The following is a 24506-nucleotide window of genomic DNA, read 5'->3' on the forward strand; positions in this document are numbered from 1 at the left end:
TCCAGATCATAACGCAAGGCGGCGTAACGTACAAGAGCGAGCCGTGGCACCGCGAGTGCTTCACGTGCACGAACTGCGACACGTCGCTCGCCGGCCAGCGCTTCACGTCGCGCGACGAGAAGCCGTACTGCGCGGACTGCTTCGGCGAGCTCTTTGCGAAGCGCTGCACGTCTTGCACCAAGCCTATCACTGGTTAGTGTGATTTTTTTTTGTGTGGTGTTTCTCAATGTTAGCCAGGGCTTCTACATTTGAACGCGGACGCGTGGGTGAACTGAAGGTCCACCCTGGTAGTGACATGCACAAGGCCGTCCCCCCCTCCACGGGGATCTCGAATCTCGGCTTGGGCTGGCGCTTGAGTGGAGGAGGCCAGAAGGGCCCTAGTAGGACGGTGGTTAGTGTGAACTGATAGAGTATTGAATACATTGTTGTATTTTTAGACTTTGATTAAATATTATATTATGTGATAAGAATATGGGACACATAGATCACTAGTATTTTAAGCGATGCAAGCTGCTTGAGACGTACATAATAGCATTCCTAGTTTCAGTCGGACACTTTTGTTATTTTAGAAAATTGTAGGAATTTTTTCAATATCAATTTAATATTATTACAGTATGTGTGTACTGATAGCATAATTTAATTTAAATAAAACTTTTACCCCCTATTGTTACGAGTATTGAATTTTCAGTAATGGCTGTATACCAAAATCTTTTTTTTATTTTCCGAAACTTCCAATTACATTCTAATTAACTTCACCAGGCATCGGCGGCACCCGCTTCATCTCGTTCGAGGACCGCCACTGGCACAACGACTGCTTCATATGCGCAATGTGCAAGACCTCGCTCGTGGGCAAAGGGTTCATCACCGACGGGCCTGACGTCATCTGCCCGGAGTGCGCCAAACAGAAGCTCATGTAAATACTCGCCCGAGCCCTCTCGCATTACCGACGACTTCGAGCGCTATAATAAATAAATAAATAATATCTAATCTGTGCTGTCAGCTGTCAAACTCGATTCTCTATCTGTGCTTTGGATTTTGACATGTGACATTCGTTTGTTTATGTTTACTTTTCAAATAAAAAGTGAAATGTTATGACTGTTTCTGAATTAAATAAACAGCTAATTAATCTTGGCAGCACTACTAACGCCAAAATATTGTTAACGATTCTTCCCACGCGTCAAAACATCTATACATCTGTCGGAATTAATATTATGCACAAACGGATCTGACACATTGGCGAATAGCTTTTTGCTAAAAAAGCTTGCTTTCGATGCGTGTACTAACGAAACCTAATGTATTTTTGTGCTTGTGCAGCGACAATACCGTCCTGCCCCTAGTCGCTAATGCGAGAGATTGGATCGCGAACAAAACGAAACAAATGCCCTGCGACCAACTGTTCGACCTCGCGAACACAACACGCTTCCGTAAGGTCAACCCTAAGAAAGTCGTGAAATCTTAACGATATTTTTATATAAAAAATCCCTACAAAAATCACAAAAAAATGTGGATGCACAAAACGAGTATTTAATTTCGCTTTTTTACTGAATGTTTATTTAAGGTGTTTATATATTTTGATTGTTTAATCGTTACTAAACATCGACATAAATCGTGTATTTATCGAACATCTATTTAATCGCTAATCGCCGTATTATTTCGCTTTGGCTGTTGTATTTAGTCCTTTAGGTGTGACCTAAGTTGTCAATCTACCTAGTGCAATTCACACGATGCCTTAATAACATATCTAAGTCAATTTTGAGGGTATATATTTTGTGTTGTACCTGTAATCATTATTATCTATTCAACAACACAATTATACATCTCGTGCTAAATGTAGTTTTCGAGTTTTTATTATTAGATTATTATGTCATAAATAAGTGCTTTCATTGTTTAATGCGTAACATAGAGTTAAGTGTAAGGATTTTATCGACAGAGTAACATATGTTTAATATGTTTATATTTAAGTATTTATTAAAACGGAAGTATGTGGAGTCGATGGTGTTACCATATTATAACGTTGAGATTTCTAGCTGTAATGTTGCCATACGCACCATCGACGTAGCTTCCTAACACTAAATTGTTGACATAATGTCTAGTTTTTACTAATAAAATAATAATATAATAAAAAAATATTTTTGTTCTCGGATAGGAATCAATTGTGTTACAATAATGTAAATGTTATATCTATTTTTACATGATAATGATATTTTTCTAGTGTAGTGTATTTAAGAGAATAACATCTGTGTATCGAAGCGACCACAACAAGTCAGGGGAACACTTTTAAGGGTTAATTGTTAAGGGATAAATTATTCAAATGTTGATGAAAGATTATATTTATAATGTGTACACATTAAACTGCTTAGCTGTGTGATCTGATCTAATATTCTTGTATTTATCTACCCATAGATTGTATGAAACTGAATTAAATTATCAAAAGTAACTTCATTGTTTGTTATTATTTATTATCCTTTCCTCTCCTCCTTACGCCAAATAAAACAACAGGATTTATTAAAATTTTATATTCTGTATTTTTCAAGATCTAAATAATACTTTAATAGTTAATGACTTCACTTATACATAGTTTACATTTAAATTATACAGTACAGCAATATGCAAGATCAAGATATAATAGCTTGTTAATAAAGTGGAAATAACAAACATAAATAAGCTTGAGATTGATATTTTGGTTTTATCGCATTCAAATGCTTTACAAATATAAATTTATAAAAAATAGAAAAAATTCGATCACGAGGCGGGACTCGAACCCGCGCGGAGTGTTCCTTAAACACATAAAAAACTGAAAGAATAAAATAGATTCGATTGCTCTGGCGGGTCACGAGTGGCTGAAGTTGGTCAGGCATCCGCCCCGGAATGGCGCGAAAGGATGCGGGTTCGAGTCCCGCCTCGTGATCGAATTTTTTCTATTCTTTATATTTAGTAGCTTTAGTATTCTAATTATATATCATAGTACAACTGCTATAGAAAAATATTGGTTAGGGTTATGTTGGTGCACACAACCATCTTATTTGTGAAAAGTCCATAATAGCAAGTTGCTTTTAGTATTCAAAATTGAAAGAAAACACAACAAATCTATATTATGTAGAAAAATGTTATTTATAGCTGATTCACAACAGGAAAAATAAATTATAAGCAGCCTATATATTGCGTAAATACTTTCATAACTCATATAAGTATTATGGTGAAAAGTGTTTGTTTTTGGGATAAAATTCAGTCGTAAAAATGGACATCACACTTAATTCTCAATATACTTCAATAAACAATGTTTATATGTTTATGCAAGCTACACGTAGTAATATGTTATTTTACAATTCAATGTCAAAAGAACAAAAAGCTAAGTACTTGGTAATATACTTATTTAATTTAATTGCCTAATATATTTGTTTTTAAGGAGTAGGTGTAAACTTGTGAAACATAACCATAGTGCTTTCATTCGAATATTATTGAGAAAGTCTTTATTTAGCAAACTCAATTTAATATAATAACTGCTAATTCGAATTAAGCAACTTACATTTGATGCAAATATAATATTTTCCTCCAAAGTTTTTTTGTTCTCAAGTCGAAACATTTATTTCGACTAGATAGATGTTTCTGAACAACATGTTAATATAAAATGAACCAATTAAAAAATACACAAACACATATTCAAAAATTTCTTGCCAACAAACAAAACACTATGGTTTTAATCGTAAATAGTTTACGCCTCCTCATCCTCGCATCAGTCAGTCCCAAAATACTTTTGCCCAAAATGATTTGGAGCAACAGGGTGTAGTTCAGAGGTTAGGATCTTCATCTTTGGTACATAGTCGACCACTGCTTGTGCGGCCGCGGGGGTGCAGAATAGATTTGAGAGTATTATACTTTCTTCTTTCACACCATGCTGTGTGAGGACGTTTACCGCCTGAAATAAGTGGATTTTAATTAGCACATAAAGTTTAGTATAGGACATAGGTAGTATATGAAACGTTATTAGTGCTAGGTACAAGATAATAATAATAAAATAACTAAAGCATACCTAATAAATAAATGGTAAAAATGTTTGTAATAAAAATGGTATAACAATGTTTTTAGGTCATATTATTGACTCTTTAATTATAAGTTTTAGAAGAGAATTTATTTTCATACCTGTTTAACAGTATTGCCAGTTGACATAATAGGATACATAAGAAGTACTTGTCGTCTAGCGATGTCTTCAGGGAACTTTGCGTACACCACATGAGCTTCATGTGTATCATTGTCACTCTCTACCAGGATCTTGCCAATGCGAATTGAGCGACAGCAGTCACGGAGGCCCTGAAAATATATAATTTATTATTAAATTTCATGGCATGCAATTTTTTGGAAAGGGGAGCAAGCTTTTGAGTATATTTGAACTTGTAGTATTTTAATTATGCTAAAATAAAAAATATAGTTCTCTGGAAGAAAATATAAAACAAAAATATAAAATAAAAATAAAAATATAGCTTCTCTGGAAGAAGCTATATTTTTATTTTCACAAAAAAGATATATTTCTTATTCTATGTTGAACAACTTTTGAAACTAATGATTCTTAATTATTGAATGAATTGTTGATTTAAAAAACAAAGAAGGATATTAAGTATAAGCCAGTATTATGTGTGTTTAACTTCATATTCATATTCACTGTCATCCATTGAATAAAATATGGAAAAAAAAATAGCTTATAAAAACCTACCTGCTCCATAGCTTCTCCGGAACGTACAATAGACACCCCACAGTTTCCAGACCCATATTTTAGACCCTTGTATAAAGCTCCTGTTGGTGTGATCACTTCACAATCGGTGAATGGCAGCTTGTTCAGACTTTCCTCAATGACTAGACGTATCAAACGATCGGCATAGAATTTAAAATCGCTACGAGTCGTATTTCTGAAATATTGTAACATGTTGGTATTGAATTTATATCCTTTCAAATGAAAGCAACTAAATAATTATAATTTTCTGACCAACACTAAAAACTTTTTGCTATTTACAGCTTTACATAGGGCAAGTGAAACTCCAACTGTTATGTTGCAATCTTTAGATATTTAAATAAAAATGAGAGTAGTTGTTGCAGAGGATTGATAAAAATGGGTAAAACATGCCATGAAAAATTAAGTGAAATATATTTAGTAAGTATTCAATGAAAAATATAGCGTGCCGTATAGCATATGAATGTAAATAGTGTACAGAGCTAAGTGAACCATGAATAAATGCTCGAATTCATTTATTTGCATCCTATCTCTACAAAATGGGATAACCTTACTTGTCACGCAAAATGGTTTGCAATTCCTTGATATTGTCGTTTGATGGTAGCAGAGTTAAACTATCGCCAAAATGTTCCTTCACATCATTCGCATCCCACTGCCTAATATCGTTGTCAATAATATCCATTTTAGAATCAATTGGTCAACGTGAAAATATGAAAATACAACGTTCAATATTTCACAGCAATCTGTCAAGGGAATGTTTTTACTTTTCAATGTCAACAAAAACTCCGTCAGGATTGTCAATATCAGCTGTGATTACGTTCAGAAACTTGTCATTGACGTCAACAGCTGTCATATAAATTATATGTTAGGTTCATTCAAATCTTAGAACGATCATAAATATCGGAATTTTCTCAATTTATATAGATAGTACCTGACCTTATATTATATTGTACTTTCCCACGTCTCTTATGTACTTGGATGGTCAAAACAAGACCAGTGCAAACTTAGCACCCCATCTATGGAATTTTGGGTCGAAAATGACCTTGATCGTTAGGTCCCCGTTAGGTCCTTTAAGGTCCACCAATTTTTTCGTTAGGTCCCCTTTAGTTTTTTTTTAAATAATTTTTTAAATTTTAGGTATAAAAAAATTACACTTTAGCACCCCATCCATAGAATTTTGGGTCAAAAATGACCTTAATCTATAGGTCTTCGTTAGGTCCTATAAGGCCCCACAATTTTTTCGTTAGGTCCCCTTTAGTTTTTTTTTAAATATTTTTTTTTTAATTTTGGGTATAAAAAAATTACACTTTAGCACCTCATCCATATCAAAATTGGCGAATTTTATCAAAATCGTATTCTTTACCGTTAGGTCCGTATAGGTCCATCATTGAAATTGTTAAATTATTTATTTTATTAAAATCTATATATTTATAAGAAAGTCGTGTTAGTTACTCCACTTATAACTCGAGAACGGCTGAACCGATTTAGCTGAAAATTGGCAGGGAGGTAGTTTAGAGCCAGGAGAAGGATATAGGATACTAAATATGTACCACGGGCGAAGCCGGGGCACTAGTTATAAAATAATTGAAACCTGCGCATGCGCCTTAGAGCATTAAGACATGCGCACATCATACATAAACAGCGCGAAATTTAAATTGGTATCGTTTCATTTATTAAATCAATAAATAAATCTATACTAGTCACGTCTGGTTCGAAAGATGAGACTGGCTTTTTATTTCGAAAATTTATTTGGCAACACTTAACAGTTAACTGTCATTAAAACCTGAGTTGTTGATGTGTCAAAGCTTGTCAAAGTGATTTTATTTTCTGCGATTTTAGCTTAGGATTTTAGTGATTTCTAATAATTGAAAACTGAGTTGAAAACATGACGAAAACTTTAAACTATGATTAATAAATTTAAAAAGAAACAATTTGAAAGAGATGTAGTTTTCAAGGAAAAACACACAGTGTGACTTGATATTTTGATACTTTTCATCTTGATTGCATTGCACATTATATGATTTGTTTAATATTATTATTATTATTTTGCATGGATGATACCAGTAATCCAGTTATAAACTATTAAAGCAACAATATAAAATTGAACGATCTGTCCGTTCAAAATGTTTAAAGACACAAAATCAGTATCTCAACGAGATTTCTTCTATGACCGAACCATGTTATTCATGTTGAAGAGCAGTACAAAAAAAACAAGATGGAATAACTGCAGAAATGGAAGAGTTAATGATGTCAGAGATAATGATAGTGATTCTTATTCTTTATTCGCGGCTGAACGCGGCTTTTAGATTTAATATGATTATATTGATTAAACAAAATTTAATTGTATTTTATTATGTTTTTTATTACTTTCACTAGCTGTTCTTTTTTTTATCTGTATCAGATAACTGTACCAGATTACATATATATAATATTATATAGATGAAGAGTTTGTAGAGGTTGTTAATCTCTCAAAAAAACAAAGCTCGTAATAATAAATTAAAGTATCAAAACTTTATTTCCAACTATAACCTAAGTTACCATTAGGTTACCTTAATATGATGATTTTTTGAATTTGCCGCCTTTTCCAGTCTTATCTTTCGTTAGCCGGACTATCACCACAGTATCACCATATTTCCTACAGTATGGCGACGAATGTACTTGTGCAGAGAAACGGAGGGGAACTGGCGGGGGGTCGGGCGACGCGGGCCGCTTAATGCAATCACGCTGAGTTTGCATTAACTATCGCGAAAGGACGACGCAGTCGTATTTTTTGTGTAATAATTTTATTATACATAGGTACTTACATATTCTATTATGGCGCGCAAAAACTGTTCCGTTTACGGATGTAAATCTACATTGAAATCCCAGAAGGAAACAATATTTCAGAAAGATTGTATTAATAATTGTATCTGTTGAATTAAAATCAAAGCTATGTATATGTTGTCCTCATTATTTTCTAATCAGATTGTACATCCCAATGCGAATGCATTACTTCTTAAATGGTATAATATACAATTAAGAACATCCAAAAATAAAGTGTCCACGTAAATAATATTTAGCAGTGCAATATCTGTAATTATATATTTATGAACAAATGATTACATCAGATTTAATAATCGCAATTATTTTGAATGTACATATGAATAAATGATTTCATCATAATATTAATAATCACAATTGTTTTATTTCCCATTTGTTGCAACCCTAGCGTATTTTCGTGTGGCAGCGTAAGTACCTACGCTGGCGGCGGCATCGCGCGACATCAAAGGCGTTTCCTTACTGTAGGAAATAATATTGTAATACTGTGCTATCACTATCATTATTATATTATACATAGTATAAAACAAAGTCGCTTTCTCTGTCCCTATGTCCCTTTGTACGCTTAAATCTTTGAAACTACGCAACGGATTTTGATGCAGTTTCTTTTAATAGATAGAGTGATTCAAGAGGAAGGTTTATATGTATAATAACATCCATTAAATAGTGGAGAAGTACTGCTATTTTTGAGGTTTCTAATGTGATGTCGTAAAAAATTACCAGCCTTACTTATAAAAACCGACTGATCTGTTGCATAAACACCTCTCAGTTAAATAACTCTCAACTCCTTAAACAATGATTAAAATAATCTTAGGTACTTATAAACCTATCTCAGCAGTCTCTCAACTAAGTTACGTCAATATATGTATTTTTTTCTAGTAACATTATCGAAATAAAACCCGCTATTCACGTAAAACTTGACTAAAAATGTACTTTTTGACAAATATGAATGGTAGACTTTATTTTGTATGACGTTTAACTGACAGGATATTGATAACTTTCAAATTTCAAACCAGAATAATAATGTAGGTACTCTGTGTTTCAAACATTTGTACAGATTTGAGATTTTTGATAAATTCAAATTCAGTTTTAATTTAAAATGAGTTCAATGATCAATAAACGTTCTCGTTCGACGAATTGGAGTGAGGAGGATAAGGTACGTAATGTACACAAGAAATCTAATAGAATGTACTTATTTCCTTACATGTTTTAATGCTTATTAATAAATATATATTGCTCTTTAGAAAGTGCTTCGAAAATAATTAGTGCTCGAGCGAGCACATATTATATTAGAGAATAAGGATACGTCGACTAATACAAATACAGCAAAAAAACTTGCATGGGAAGATGTTTTGTCTTGGTTATTTTAGTTTTACTTATTCTAACAGTTTCTTGTATTTAATAAATTGTTACAGTGTAATAACATTATTATTGTATTTATATTTCAGTTATAATATCATTTCACTCCATAAAAGGGACTTAAGCCAAATACAAAATCAGTGGAGGAATTTGAAGAAAGCTAAGGCTTCGGAACACAAATTTAGAACGGCAAGAAACATGACAGGCGGGGGACCTCCGCCACCAAGTCCTCCGCCTGAAGATCAAGAGCTTATAGCAGCTCTTCCTAATGAGTTTGTGGTTGATAACAATCCTTTCGATAGCGATGCAACACATGGCCAACAGGTTTATATTTTTTACATTTTCTACTGCTATTATTCCTTAATTTGGAATATCCATTAAGGGATAATAGCGCTATGCATATATAGTTTTTTATTGTGAGATTGAGTAATTATATTTTATATATTTATAGGAAGTTACTAAGGAGTCTGCTGATGATACATTGAAATTGAATGAAAATGATGAAAGCACTGCACATGCATAGGTAATCATATTATATAATAATTTGTATAATATTTTTATCAGTTATGTTATACAAAAATATCAGTATTATAAATAAAATTTATATTATTTTAAAATAATTATTATTTTTTTATTTTTAGCCTGAATTGCCAAATTTCTCCACTGAATTGCCACATATAAATCCTACACATCATATTTTCAAAGCTAAACCAAAAAAAACGTAAGTATGTAATGTTGAAAATAGAATTTCATGAAATTTCCTGTGCTTATTGTTGAGCTGTGATTTATGTGAAATAATGTTTAATGTTTATGTTATTTTTACAGTGGGAAATCAAATTCCAATTACGAGCATCAATTATTCCTCCTTGCAAAAAAAAGCAGGGAGGAATTAATGAAGCAACAACAAGAGTTGCATCTATTAAGAATAGAGCAAGAGAGGGAGCTTCACCTATTAAGAATAGAACAAGAGAGGGAGCTTCACGAGAAGAAGCTCCAAATACTTTAGAGGAGGAATATTTAAAAAAAATAAATTTTGAAAAATAATAAAATATGGTTTTTATTGATTAAAATAAGTTTCAATATAAATGGCCCTGTTTATATTTTCGTCTTCATCTTCTATATTATCAGGGATAGTTGGATCGATTAATAATTGATTTTCAAGGCCTGAAGGATCTAGAAAAATACAAAATAAAGAATTAAAATATGCTTATTTTTTATGTATTGGCATTATTAAATATAAAGTATATTAGTTTTAGTAGTATATAAGTTTACATATTAGTTTGCACAAATACCTTGATTTAAAATAGACTCATTAAAGAGTATTGCTAAATTGTGCAAAACTGCACAAGCAACAATAGTGGTCTTGATCACTTGCAGAGACCCTCGCATTGTTTCGTTGAGTATGCGGAATCTTTGCTTCCACACCCCAAAGCAACGCTCTACAGTATTCCTTGTTCGTATGTGACTCAGGTTGTACCTTTCTTCTGCCTGTGTCCTTGGTCTTAATATTGGTGTTAGAAGATGCGAAGTACAAGGATACCCGCTATCTCCAATCAGCTTCCCATGAAATTCATTCTCCTCAAACCTCCGCTTTATTGAGCTTTCTCTATATATGCGGGAATCATGTGTACTTCCTCTCCAGTGACACACAATATCGCAGATTTTAAGGTCAGAGTCACATACTACCTGTAATTATTGTCATCAATATTATTATAAATTAGAAACACATAATAGCACACATAACAATGAAAATTTATTACTTTAAATACACTATGATCAAACTAAAATGTTATTGTACAATGTTCATACTTGAGTGTTAATGGAGTAATGTCCCTTCCTATTAACATAGTACTGTCCAGCCTCTCCACTCACTTTGCGTATCTTAATATGAGTGCAATCTATTGCACCAATGATACGCTTCATCCCGCATATTATGGCCTCAAATTTCCTAATTGCTTTGGCTTCCTCGGTTGAGTTCGACGGCATATTAATATAACGCGAACTTTTAGAAGCTAACGCAATAGCAACATTTCGGGACAAACGGGAAAGTGTCTGTTGACTCATTCTGTGAATGTCAGCACAATCTTCTTGGATCTGTAATGTAATAGATCGTTATACAGGCTTTTCTATTGTATATATCCAAAACTAGAGCACAAGTCACATCTACCTCATGCCGGCCCCAATATCGAATAACTGCCATCACTTGCAGTTCCACTGGAATACCGCCCCCTCGAGTGTCCACGCGAAGGTCATCCCGAATCAAATTAATGATTTGTTGCATGTTATTCTTTCCGAATCTATACCTCGACCGTAGTGTGGCCCTGTGGCCGCTACAAAAAATATATTGACACCATAGATTGACACTAATACCAGGTTATTTTAATTCTAGGTTGAAAAGTAGGTTTTTAATAAATAAGCACTCTCAGAACAATAGATTTATTTAATAAATGAAACGATACCATTTTAAATTTCGCGCTGTTTATGTATGATGTGCGCATGCCTTAATGCTCTAAGGCGCATGCGCAGGTTTTTATTATTTTATAATTTTAATAAAATAAATAATTCAACAATTTCAATGATGAGCCCATACGGACCTAACGGTAAAGAATACGATTTTGATAAAATTTGCCAATTTTGCTATGGATGGGGTGCTAAAGTGTAACTTTTTTATACCTAAAATTAAAAAAAAATTATTTAAAAAAAAAACTAAAGGGGACCTTACGAAAAAATTGTGGGACCTTATAGGACCTAACGGAGACCTATCGATTGAGGTCATTTTTGACCCAAAATTCTATGGATGGGGTGCTAAAGTGCATTTTTTTTTATACCTAAAATTTAAAAAATTATTTAAAAAAAAACTAAAGGGGACCTAACGAAAAAATTGTGGGACCTTAAAGGACCTAACGATCAAGGTCATTTTCGACCCAAAATTCCATTGATGGGGTGCTAAGTTTGCACTGGTCAAAACAAGAGGTATAATAACAGTTGATAATAAATCATTATACATATATGAATTAAGCGCCTGCGTTATCCACTGTCCATCTGCAGGACTTTCGCAGTGGTGGGGGTGCTCGCTGGACGAAAAATTGGTCGTGCCAATCCAGCAACTATGCAATAATAATTATTGACGTACGTCAAAACTATTCACTGTCGTTTTCCATCGTGCATCGTTTATGACTATAACGCACAGAACAATAAAAACAAATAGAAGTGCTTTAATGTCATAATTAGTATGAAAACCAGTGTCGCCAAACCCACACATTTAAACCGATAGTTATACAGTACACTACAAGTAAACTATGCCTTTGATTGGACTGCTTAATTTGAGTAAAAACTGACTTAGGTTATAAATTCAGCATTTCATTATGTACCCTAACGCACCATGTTACGGTTTATTTTAGTATAACATCTCTAGGTATATTAGCTGTTTTGTTTCTCATTGCACAGAAATTCCAAATTCGAAAAACATTCAGCTACTCCACAACAGAGGGCGTTAGTTTTCAATAGATATAACTTTGAACCTCAACACATAGAGATAAGGTTGAAATTTGTGTCACTCAACATTAATGACATTAACTTGATATTTATCTGATGCTATGCCCTGAGGGATGTCAGCCTTGTTATCGATATCGTGATATCGATAATTCACAAATAAATATTTTTTGTGTATTTTTTTTTCTTTCTATTATACGAGTATAGTATAATGTGTCACATTTTGGAGTATGTTTATTACTACTAAGTACGTCTTTTTATATTATTATTATTAAATAAAAAACGGAATAGAATAGTATTAATCTATATTTACAAAATACAAACAGAAAATATGCATTATTTTAAATCTTGGAACTGCCGTAGGTTTGCTGTATCGGTGGCCTTTGTTAGACTGCTTAGTGCTGTTCGGCATTCAGTTAACTCGTCACGTTGCATTTATCCATTTCTCTTTTAAATTAGCCTCTTTGGGAAATCTGTAAATAAATTGGACAAATGAAAGCTAAGGAAAAATAAAATAAAATTTAATATTTATAATGTTTGTCTTTTCTAAAGTATCGATACTGTCGATATGCGCCACAAGCATCACTAAAGCGACATTCGTTTGTTTATTGCAATAATATTCCAGAAATTCTTGTTTGCTGTTCAATCTATAATAGTACTAATTTCTTACGGATTAAGGTTCATTTTGACTAGATATTTGTATACAATTTTGACAAATTACAAGCGAAGATATAACATAAAATATTATATGTAAAATAAATAAAAATAAGACTTACCGATGGTATGAAATGCCTCCATTGCTGATATTATTTCGTCTGCTATCATTTTTGCACTCTAATACCGAACAACACGTCCTAATTAATGAATAAATACGGAAAAAAGGTTTGACAGCTGACAACCGACTCGAATATTTTTCTGCGCACAACTGAGAGCAAGTTAGGTGATCTTACCTTACAAGTGACACGTGGGCCACGCCCACATCACACTTCTATCTACTTTACTGTTCTGTGCTATAACGGGACATACACTATAAGGTGTATAAGGCGCTTTATAATTGTTATGACATTGTCATAGTGAGATTGAGGTTTTGCATGTGAGAGTTACCGCCAAAAGTACTACCAGAAGCCGCCGCGGCCGACTTTATGTGCATGCGCCGCGTTTAACAGAAAACTGTATATAATCCGCTAAGCCAATCAAAAGATGCTCCGCGCTCTTAGCCGGCATCTTATCTACATTATTCTTGTACACAGTACACTCACACAAATGCAAAGCTCAGCTTATGCCTCACGGACTGACGACTGTTCCTACATCAATCATCATTATAAAATATTAGAGGGTGAAGTTACTACACTGCACTTTGATTATGGTGCAAATAGGAGCAACTGTTATAGAACATGTGCATTGTACCTATTATTGAATACATATTTAAAAACAAATTTAAAAATATATAGAAATAAAACTCATAAATACGCATTAACGCTTTATTTGCCCACAAAATACAAATTAATGATTGCATGTTGTATGTTTCCAATCCTCTTACACACCTATGATACAATCGACTATTGGCATTGAGTTTGTGACAAAACATTCCACAAAAATATATCTTCGAATATAGGACTGCGATTGCTATCTTCTAGCTAGGCTGAACCACGATTCTCATGTAAATGCAAGAAAAGTTAATAAAAATTATCAATAAATGCCTCATACCTATACTATGTTAAGACCGAGAAATGTACTGTTTCGACTACACAATTTGCATTGAAACTGTGTATAAATATATTTAAATTGCTTTTATTGATAGACAGAAGGTAAACTTCAAATTAAGAGAGCACAAATTAGATATATCCCTGATACCTAAATAAAATCGCCACAACATGCTTAATTTGAAATAATTATTCCTTTAGTAAAATACAGTCACTTCTGAGAAAAAGCACCAATAAAGAATAGAATTAAAATGGCGACCGTTGTCATTTAATGTTCTCATCGTGCAAGCAAGATAGCAAGCGTACAAACGTCAATGTGCAAGTGAGACGACATACGATCGGACGCCATCAATGATTCGATTCTTTATTGTCACTGTTAACTTATACACATAGTGTAACAATAAAGTATGCCCGCATACTATTTAAATTCAATGGATCATTTTTCCATCCAGTATTTACTTTAAAATTATTTAAGATATTAATGTTTTTGTGTAGCTTTCTAAACGAAAGTAGCTACGAAGAAAAAAAAACATTATTTACAAATATGTCTTGTTTTCAATGTAATGCATTTTTACCTATAGAGGAATTTTGACATTTACATGGTTTTATTATTACCTCTCGTAAATTCTGGGAATATTTACAATATGGGAGCCTTCCTTATTCATATTTTTACAAAGATTTATATTTGAAATGTGTTAAGAAGCACCAATCGAATTTTATAGTGCGATAGAATATGCACACATACAAATACAATGGAACATATTGTAAATGAATTATTGTAGTATAATATTGTAATTATAGCGAACAATACATTCAAACATAAAACAATATTGTATCAACAAATACTTATCAATGAAAAATATACTACAATTTGACATTGTGCATGAAAAATAAAATAGAAAAAAAAACAATGTAAACTATTTTACAAAGCGTATAAAAATTTATAACAATAAATAACAATTCGCAATTATAAAGAAATACCGACGGTGTTTAAAGCCTAGCTCGTTCGGAACACTTTATTTCGTGACACACCATTTCTCTGTATTCAACGCGTATTTAAATACTCTGACTTTGACACAAGGAGATTAATTTGGGGCTTATAAAGATTATTATTTATTATTATAAACTTTTATAGAGATAAGAAGAAGCTATGAGTCATTCAGCAAACTACAACTATTAACCTGGTATATTTTTCTCTCATATAGAAATGATTGCCACGAAATAAAGTGCGCTTTACATAGTGATGCTATGAACCCAATCTATTCTCGTACAGAATTCGGATGAAAAATTAAAAACCCATATCGTCTACATCATGATTTCTATGGATTAGTCCACACGGACAACATACTAACACCAGTTTATCTAGAACTTTCTATACGAAATTGACCTGGCCTAAACTATAAGAACTGATCGTCATCACTCTATCGTTAAATTTACTGTACTCATTTTGTTATAACCCGCGTCAATAAAGAATGGAATTATAAAACGGCTGACATCTATCCCCTTCACACATATCACTTCTCTACAATACAACATGTTGTTAGAGAGAAAAGGAAATAGACCAGCAGCCGCATATACATTCCCTTCTTTATTTGTTAAGGTTATACTTACTTAATCAATTACATATATTATTGCAAGACAACATGACGATCGTCCCTTGGTTCTAAACTATCGCGAGACCGACGCTGGTCATTAAGCGGACTTTACAATGTAAATTTCTAGTATATCTAAAAGTTTTTGTTAGATTCATTTAATGTAAATATTTTTCAATATATTATTATTGCATTGAATTAGTACTTGTTTCTATGGCGTACAAGTATGTATGTGTACTTGTAAATTGTAATACTTCAAACATCTAACTTTCTAATATTTTTGACATTCCAATGAAAACACAGTCTTGTCGACGCGGAATTGTTCTATAATATTTTTTCTAATTGAACTATTTCGACACGATTTCCCTCTTTATCATTTCTCAACGAGAGAACAACTAACGCTAAAACCTAAGCTTTGTACACATTTGTTTGGCTAAAGCAAAAAATTACCACGAGCCATTTTTTATTTCATAATTTTATCCATCATCCTGGTCATAATATAAAAGGGTCAAAAATTTGTACCTAGACAAGCGGTATTTAAAATCATTTAGAAATTTCAATCAAGCTGTACTCGTCAGGGGGCTTTTATAAAATACATATACAGAGCTGTTAATACCACTAACCGTCGTACTAAATAATAATTTAGTAATAAGTTATTAAATATTGATGAATATGAAAAATCTGATTATAATAACAACGTTTAAATATTAAATATTTCTCTATTATTTGGCCTCTATGTTTCGTGTATTTTATAGACAGCCCCCTATAGCTTAACTCCGCTAATTACAACATACTTTGTGCACTTGTCATACAAGCGTATCAAAGTATCGAACTACCCTCGCCTAATAAAATTTTCTTGCGAAGTCTCTGTGCGAGGTACTCTGTACACGCTAACACGTATTCAAACTGATGTTGCGTGTACGCAGGTGTCAGGCGTAAACAATAATTACTCTGTACAGGTAAACCTACCCTTTTACAAATAAATTACATATTATAATCACTCATTTAAGTAATAAATACGATAAACAACAACAATATGTCGAATGCTCCTACATTGGCTTGCGGTATATGGTAAATAAGTAGATGCAACACTGGAGTATAAACGGTTATGTAACATATTACAGTACCATAGTATTTAGTTTCGAAATAAATAAAAACGAAACGTGTAAAAAACTATGTATTCTTTGTTCAACCAATGTAGAAGCGTTCCAAACTTTGATTGGAGAATAACAGATTCGGTAAACTCGAAGGAAAGTTTCTGTGACTGAGCATGTAAAGTTTCGTTTGTTTCAAATCCCGGCTATATAATTTGAGCTTTAACACCTACGCAATAAGATTGCTTTTCTCCAACCAAAGATCCCTACACTAAGAGGCGCCGTCGTTTGAAGCGTTACCTAAGCATTACCCCGCACATATTCTAGCATGGAATGTTACAACGGCCGCCCTTAGACAAACACCGATTGAAAATTTCAACTTTTAATATAAGTTGTATAGACTTATTACATATCAATTGTTATTTAGTGTTGATGTGATTTCTTCACACGAAATGTTTTTAATTGAACCATCTGTATTATTTGCATATATCTTCTCTTAATAAGCTATAATTATTTTGTTCTATTGTACGGTAACAAAAGGTCTATATTCATGGTATATGATAAAAAAAGTTTATACCTATAACAAGTTTAAAACCTTACCCACCACAAATAACCTTTTCCACCTTCAAACGAAATCTATTCTTGCGAGTGCTTCGCATATTTTCAATTTATCACATCATTAAAGCTAGTGTTAATGTGGTTTAGACTTAGATAAAAGCGAAAACGTGCGAATATGCATACCCTTGAGAGATAAGCGCTGTAAAGGTCACCGATACCCTGACAACAGTGCCTGAACAGCTACTGTCACAATATATGACTATCTTGAGGAATAATCATTTAGGTATAATAGGTCAATAGCAGGATAAGGCGGCTAAGGCAATATTTAGTATCATTTTTTATTCCTCGGTGTACTGTAATTGTATAACATGATAGTACGTTAATCCTAACTATTTTTTGTAGGGTATCACTAATTCGTTTGTTTAAGCAGATGTAAATCATAGTTTGAATAATTATATTTCGTAATTGACACACTTGTAGGTCAAAGGTACAACGAGTATTGGCCTACTTAAGTGCAACATATTCAATCAGATGATCCAATTAACAGCTAATTTGCTCGAATCATATAAACTAGTAAATAAATACACTAAAAAACAACGCTGCGATAATTGCAATTCCCACGCGTGTTTCTCGCGTGACCGTTCATGTACATGTAAAAAACTGTAGCTATCATGCGCCCGCACGCGCAGGCGCGCTATCACAACAACACGTGAAGCGATTAAAGTTGAAATTATTCAATCGGCGCCAAATAACCTGTACAATTAATATCACAGACGGCGACTAGTGGACCACGCCGTTCCTCTGTCGCGGGTAGCCGTTGTACTCGGCGGAGAAGTCGCTCTTCTTCGTGGGGGGCACTTCCGAGATCGAGGGCTCGACCTTCGACTTCTTGCCGGGCTTCGGCGAGAGGTAGGCTTTGTAGAAGAACCTGGCGAACAGGACGAAGTACGAGAAGTACATGGCCATCGAGAGCTTGATGTTGATCTGGCTGATGCCGCACGTGTGCGAGGGCGAGCTAGACATGTAGTTGTGCGCCCAGATGTTGATCGCGCACCCCACGATCATCTGCGTTAGCTGCAGGAACGTGATCGTCATCGCGAGGAACTTGGGCGGGTACTTGCCCATACTCACCAGCGCGTAGTACGAGTACATCACACTGAAAAGAGAAACAAACAATTAACTTACATACAATCTTGCTAATGTATGATCAACCAAAGGCGATCGGTAGGGTCAAGCAAGTCAAGTTGACAAACATTTTAATCTCCTACGTGCTCACGTGAAAATCTATAAATACATTTTATTAATTACATGTTTGCTCATGATAGGTTATGAATTTATTGCTTGCCAATATTTGATAGTCTGAATAAGAAATGACCTTTTACAGAGACATGATAAATGTTCTTTCCGTTCTGTCCGGTCTGGTTTGTATAATGGTCTGTCTCTCCGGAGACTGTTATCTGACTGTTAGATCCCGCAAAATGGATGTTAAAACCACAACTTGTTGCATGGTTCCTTCTTCACTCCCCTCTTAGTTTAGATAACAAATGCAATAAAATTAATTGTGTGCAAGTGTAGCGATAAAATTTGTTGATCACAACGCATCGTATCTAGATACATAACGGCATGAAGGAAAGTTTGCTCGCGGCCTTTGACTGCCACTGATAATAACATCTGATGATCTCGCTTGAGTCAGAGTCGCGTGATCGCTATTTTACGGCCACCAATAAACAATTACGTGATCGATAGATGTTACGCGGGAAATTATTCGAGAAAGTGTGACCTTAGTAATAAAGTGATGTGTGTTTATTTCAGATGTTGTTTTCATATGTTATCTTTCATTGCGAGTAGCGTGTATCGATGATCAAATATGTGAAAATATTTACAAGTTACGTATAAGACTTCCAATATTTGTTTTTTTAGTGAACTAAAACATTTCAACTACAGTTCGATTCAAACTTAATGGCGGTTCGGAAGTTAGGTGCAGGTGCGAGTGCGGGTGCGTACAGCGTACAGGTCCCATAACGTCCCGCTAATACCTAAAATTGTTTTCTGCGCATCGGATCGTACGATGTTCCGAGCCGCCATTAAGTTTGAATCGTACTGTACCAGATTTTGTACTAAAATACATCTCTTTGGCCGCCATGCAAGTACAATGGCTTATATTAAAGTTACAAAAACTATTATCTATATTTGTAACAAAGCAAAACATGACTAGGGTAAATTTAAACTATGTAAGTACCTGCTTAAAAATAAATTTTAAGTAATATTTATTTTAGTCTTTTTTGTTAACACTAAGAATATATAATTATTAATTATGTTTGTTAATAGAACGAAAAAAGTTTTTTAAATATTGTATTGCATTTGCATCGGACCCGGAGTTGATATCAATTTGTGAGAATAAATAAAGTTACACGTTTTTATTTCTTTTAAAAAACAATTGAAATGATTCCCATACTAAATTTGATAAACAATTAGCACTATAATCTATTTTATGTGCATTTAAAATGAATTAGGACGTCTAAATATTTAATAATAATAAATAATACTAAATTTACATGTAATGGGGCTTTTGTTATATTTTTCATGTGATGAGATAATTTTTCGCAGCCATTTTTTGCAGCGTATAATTTTTAAATGTTCTACAAATGCATGTTTTGAATAATAAATGATTGAAATCAACAAATCCGCTTTAAGAAATACCGTGATGTTGGAAGATGGGAAAAAATCTTAAATTTATGTAGAACTTACGTGCAAGGGAGCTCAATAATGCAGAAATATTTTATTTAGTAATAAGTGGGCTACAATTTTGTACTTTACCTCGCATACATACAAATATATATATACTGTACATTGTAATGTTAAATGGTGTGGTACAATAAATGGTTAAATAAATAATGAATAAATACATTTTTGTATTATAGTTATTTCTTTTTCACTTGTTTAATAATAAGGCCACTGGATTATTATATTTCGATAAAATAAAATAACCTACAACTTTATGTCAATGTACATTATTTATTTATTTTATACCGTTCATTTGAGCTTTTGAGATTATTCCGAGAGCATCGGCATTTCAAGGTCTTTAAAAACATATTTCCATAAAATATGTAAGTACCTATATATGTATATGTCCCTATATTTTATACATTGAATTAATTAAAAACCTACGTAAATTTTAACGAAAATAATTTTCTGAAACAATCAATTATTTTCTTTCACGTGCATACAATAACTTCTTAAAAGAAATATAATATGCATTTGGAAATTGGATTAATTATTTAAAAAAATACAATCCGGTATTTTACCTAGGTATATCATGTCGTGTCCAAACATCAAGTTTTACATTCTCGATATGTATGTAAATGATATTAGAATTGTTTTAATTTTAAGACGAACTAGCATATTATGTAAACAGGATTTAGCTGTACCTTATTTACATACTCGACAAACTCCAAGTCCTATCCCAAAAAACTAAAGTTGGTTTAAAAATAAACTGAAACTGTATTTATAATGTTCATTATCTAATATTATCCAAACAAGCTTCTCAATTATTAAACGCTTAAGTTTATAGTTCGCTAAAGTATTTGAATAATTCCGGTTTCATGAAGCTCTAAAGTCTATTTATGAAAACTGAAGTGACTTTTAAAGAAGCGAATAAGTTATTTAAAAATAAAAACGTTGAATAAAGTGATAAGTACCAAATTCCGTAAAAATATTTTACATTTACCTAAATATTCACTTTGTATCGTTCTAATTCAAATCTATACCATTCTGAATAAGACAGAAAATAAAAGAAATCATTTCCAACAGAAAATACACGTGCCAGCCTAATTCATAAAACAAATATATTATTCAGCCAACATGTCGCTCGAACAAGAATTCGTTTAACTTATTTGGCATATGCCCAAGCGGTTATCGAAAACTTCTAACATCTCCTTCGTAAATAAGTCAGGTATAAAAAAGCAAACATATCCAGTATTTTTAAAACAAATTTCAAGTGTCAACATTGATGTGTTCCAGAATAATATGTATTTTAGTCCAATCAACTTAACAGATGTAATGACCGATTCATCTTTTAATACCTGCACACACGATGATTTGTACACTTTGCTATAAAATATAATGATAATTAGTATAATTTGAATTTTGAAGAGAATAGCACTGGTAACTGTAGCCCAATATACTTACTTAGTTACTTAAGGTATTTGTTTAAATTGCCTGGAAGTCGCTACGAAGCGACGGTTTACAACATTGGTAGTGTCTGCTTTTAAGTTAACATCAATTAAATATACACTAAATTGCGTGGAAGAAAACGCTAGGTACTAAGCGACACCTCCAACATTTGTTGTGTATGGTATTAGTTCACACATTATAAATCTAAGTACAATGAAATCGCTACGAAGCGATACAGCCTCCAACATTTGTTGTCTGCTTTAAGTTCACACCTTATAAATCTAAATTAGTCTTAAAACTCACCTGTGCACAAAATAGTTCATATTGACGAACCAGCGCGCGGACGACGTGTACTCCGTGAACGAGAACCACGTGTACAGCAGCACGGTGATGTGGTGGTACCAGTGGAGGAAGATCAGCGGCTTCTTGCGCAGCACTATGAACACTGTGTCCCCGAGCTCAGGTACTTTGGACAGGACGAACATCGTCGTCCAGAAGCCGGACACTTTGTCTTGTTCTATGAAGCTGGAATGGAGAGATGGCTATGTTAGTTATGATTTGTTGAAAATTGGCGTATTTACTATAAGATTAGGTTAAGTACATGATATTTAAAGATAGTGTTTTACTATGAGAGGACGAACGTCGTCGTCTAGAAACCGAACACATTGTCCTACTCTATAAAGCTGGAAGCTGGTGTTTTTGATTTATTTAACGTTTATTCAATCAAAACATTATCACAGTAAACAGATCGATTTTTGTTGATTTTTGAAGTCACCGCTCACCAAGGAAGTGAAATAAGACATTCATAAAATAATTAAATTTTAATACATATACAGATAAAGAGAATGGTACATTGATATTAATAATACTTATTTATCTTTGTTAAATATGAAATCAGAATCGACAGGCTTTATTAATTATAATGTTTACGTTTATTTACAGAAAAAATATCGTTTATTAAACTTTATTTAAAACAGACGCCATTTATTCACAAGAAATGGACCCGTCTAAATTATCTTTATAATACAAATTTATACAATCAACATAGAGTAATTAACCAACATTTAGTCTGTCTCTGTATTTTAGACCGGACTCTCAGTGGAGTTTCGTTTGCAAAAATCGCGGACCTAAATCTGACTTCTGATATATATTGTATAGATCCCAGACATCCTATAGACAGATGTTGCCAACCAGTTTTGTGGTCCCCCTGTCCGCACCCCGGTAATTAAATATGGCATACAAAGAAAAAAATAAAAATTTCCAAAACATGCCGTGTGGGGTATCAAATGAAAGAGCTTATTGAGTAGATCACGAATATATAGCATACTATATACATTTCTTACACTTTCTCTAAGATTTTTTAGAAAATTTACGAAAATGGTCCATTTTTGAGTTAACTTTAAACCACTATAGATTGAAAACTCATGAATATATTTTTTAAATTATTATTTTAAATAATTAACAATAGTCCATTGTTTACGATTCAATATTTCGTACAGTGAAATAGTTGCATGGGGGAGTGGGGAGAGCATTCAAAGATGGCGAGTATATTTTCAAGTTCATATAGTATATAGTTATTTTCATCAAATCCACCACATAGCTCACTTATATTATATTACGAACTATTGAATCATAAACAATGGACTATTGTTAATTATTTAAAATAATAATTTAAAAAATATATTCATGAGTTTTCAATCTATAGTGGTTTAAAGTTAACTCAAAAATGGACCATTTTCGTAAATTTTCTAAAAAATCTTAGAGAAAGTGTAAGAAATGTATATAGTATGCTATATATTCGTGATCTACTCAATAAGCTCTTTCATTTGATACCCCACACGGCATGTTTTGGAAATTTTTATTTTTTTCTTTGTATGCCATATTTAATTACCGGGGTGCGGGCAGGGGGACCACAAAACTGGTTGGCAACATCTGTCTATAGGATGTCTGGGACCTATACAATATAAATCAGAAGTCAGATTTAGGTCCGCTATTTTTGCAAACGAACATCTCCTTGGAGCCTGCTCTATTTACAATTTACTCTATCTTCTCTGTAATTTAATTGTAAAATCTCTTGGACCGTATCGAAACTTAAATCATATGAACTATGTAACTGAATAAGCAATAAAATACCTAAACATTTCAAGGTAACATCCATAAGTATCAACAAAATCCTTGTTTTATAATAACTAATATATCGTTTATCTCGTAAGCTATTCATCAAAACCGAAAATGTATGCAATTTGTTATTAATCGTCAGCAAAAAATACTACTACATATATGTATAAAAATAATATTTAGAAAAAGTTCATTAGAAATACCAATATTATGCTTCATTAATCGTTACATGGCAATGAATAAAGACAGGGATTTTTTTATTTAATCGATCTCATGCGACTTCTTTAACATTTTTATAGTATTGCGATTTATTCAAGAAAAAAAATGTGTATTTATATTAATATAAAATTATACATAAGCAGAGTTACTTGCACGCCGTACAAAAAACGTCGATACTTTAGAAGTATTTCAATTAAAAATTCATTATCTCGACGTGCGACTAAAAGACCCTTTTTTAAACATATGTAAATTATTGAGAGGACAAGCGCGAAAAGCTCAAACAACTTTATAGATATTCAAACAGAAATTATCGTTGGCCAGTTTCCCATAGCCGCCAGGTGAAGTTGGCTACATCTAATAATAAAATCCTGCAAATATAAACCCCAAAGTTTGAATGGATAGGTACTTGTTGATCTTCAAACTTAAACTATTGGATTTAGCTCGGATTTCGCATGCAAATAGACTATCGTTGGGATTTGTTACAGTGAGACCATTCCAAAAACACTAACTAATAACATTGTTTTAAATACTTTTATACACCTAAAAACGGTTTATGACGAAATATTAGGCGCGGGACATATACAAGCGGCGCGGCGCGCATCGGGCGCACCGCGGGCGCGCCAGCCGGCGCGCCGCGGGCGCGCTGTTGGCGTCCGAA

General features: G+C 33.1%; 3 protein-coding genes and 1 long non-coding RNA gene across 10 annotated transcripts in view; 2 read left to right on the forward strand and 2 right to left on the reverse strand.

The window, feature by feature from the left end:
* Positions 1 to 2442, forward strand: part of Lmpt (four and a half LIM domains protein limpet) — a 143505-nt gene extending 141063 nt beyond the window's left edge. For all 6 annotated transcript variants that reach the window (XM_090106997.1, XM_090106995.1, XM_090106996.1 and 3 more), the window contains 2 exons: positions 6 to 192; positions 760 to 2442. In XM_090106997.1, coding sequence (XP_089963123.1) covers positions 6 to 192; positions 760 to 917 — 345 coding nt within the window. In that variant the 3' untranslated portion in view covers positions 918 to 2442. The remainder of the gene's footprint in view (positions 1 to 5; positions 193 to 759) is intronic.
* Positions 2443 to 2933: 491 nt separating this feature from the next.
* kri (uracil phosphoribosyltransferase krishah) lies at positions 2934 to 5487 on the reverse strand. Its single transcript, XM_090107001.1, has 4 exons — positions 5278 to 5487; positions 4709 to 4901; positions 4141 to 4308; positions 2934 to 3916 (listed from the first exon to the last, which is right to left on the reverse strand). The coding sequence occupies exons 1-4, from the start codon at positions 5403 to 5405 to the stop codon at positions 3734 to 3736; spliced, it is 672 nt and encodes a 223-aa protein (XP_089963127.1). The 5' UTR covers positions 5406 to 5487; the 3' UTR covers positions 2934 to 3733.
* Positions 5488 to 8570: 3083 nt separating this feature from the next.
* On the forward strand, positions 8571 to 9895 carry LOC149904355 (uncharacterized). Of its 2 annotated transcripts, none has more exons than XR_016457216.1 (5): positions 8571 to 8696; positions 8989 to 9223; positions 9351 to 9422; positions 9541 to 9620; positions 9725 to 9895. It is a non-coding gene; the product is annotated as an uncharacterized LOC149904355 (long non-coding RNA). The 2 variants fall into 2 exon arrangements; XR_016457217.1 differs by lacking the exon at positions 8571 to 8696 and adding an exon at positions 8718 to 8900.
* A 3963-nt stretch (positions 9896 to 13858) lies between these two features.
* The window catches only part of Baldspot (elongation of very long chain fatty acids protein baldspot), a 50222-nt gene continuing 39574 nt past the window's right edge, over positions 13859 to 24506 (reverse strand). The window contains exons 3-4 of the mRNA XM_090107614.1: positions 21815 to 22036; positions 13859 to 18494 (exon numbers count right to left, since the gene is read on the reverse strand). Of these exons, the coding sequence (XP_089963740.1) occupies positions 18119 to 18494; positions 21815 to 22036 (598 nt within the window). The 3' untranslated portion in view covers positions 13859 to 18118. The remainder of the gene's footprint in view (positions 18495 to 21814; positions 22037 to 24506) is intronic.

This window comes from Colias eurytheme, chromosome 11 (assembly GCF_061535395.1).
Source record: "Colias eurytheme isolate Ceu_HAF_F1 chromosome 11, ilColEury1 Martin Lab GWU primary, whole genome shotgun sequence".
Lineage (NCBI taxonomy): Eukaryota > Metazoa > Arthropoda > Insecta > Lepidoptera > Pieridae > Colias > Colias eurytheme.

What these genes read in the sequence shown, in the direction of transcription:
- kri (XM_090107001.1), bottom strand. Translation starts at nt 5,405, where the DNA reads ATGGATATTATTGACAACGATATTAGGCAGTGGGATGCGAATGATGTG. An exon ending in CAAACCATTTTGCGTGACAA is followed by an intron (nt 4,902 to 5,277) that starts GTAAGGTTATCC and finishes ACAATATTTCAG; the next exon opens with AAATACGACTCGTAGCGATT. An exon ending in CTGGCAATACTGTTAAACAG is followed by an intron (nt 3,917 to 4,140) that starts GTATGAAAATAA and finishes CACTTATTTCAG; the next exon opens with GCGGTAAACGTCCTCACACA.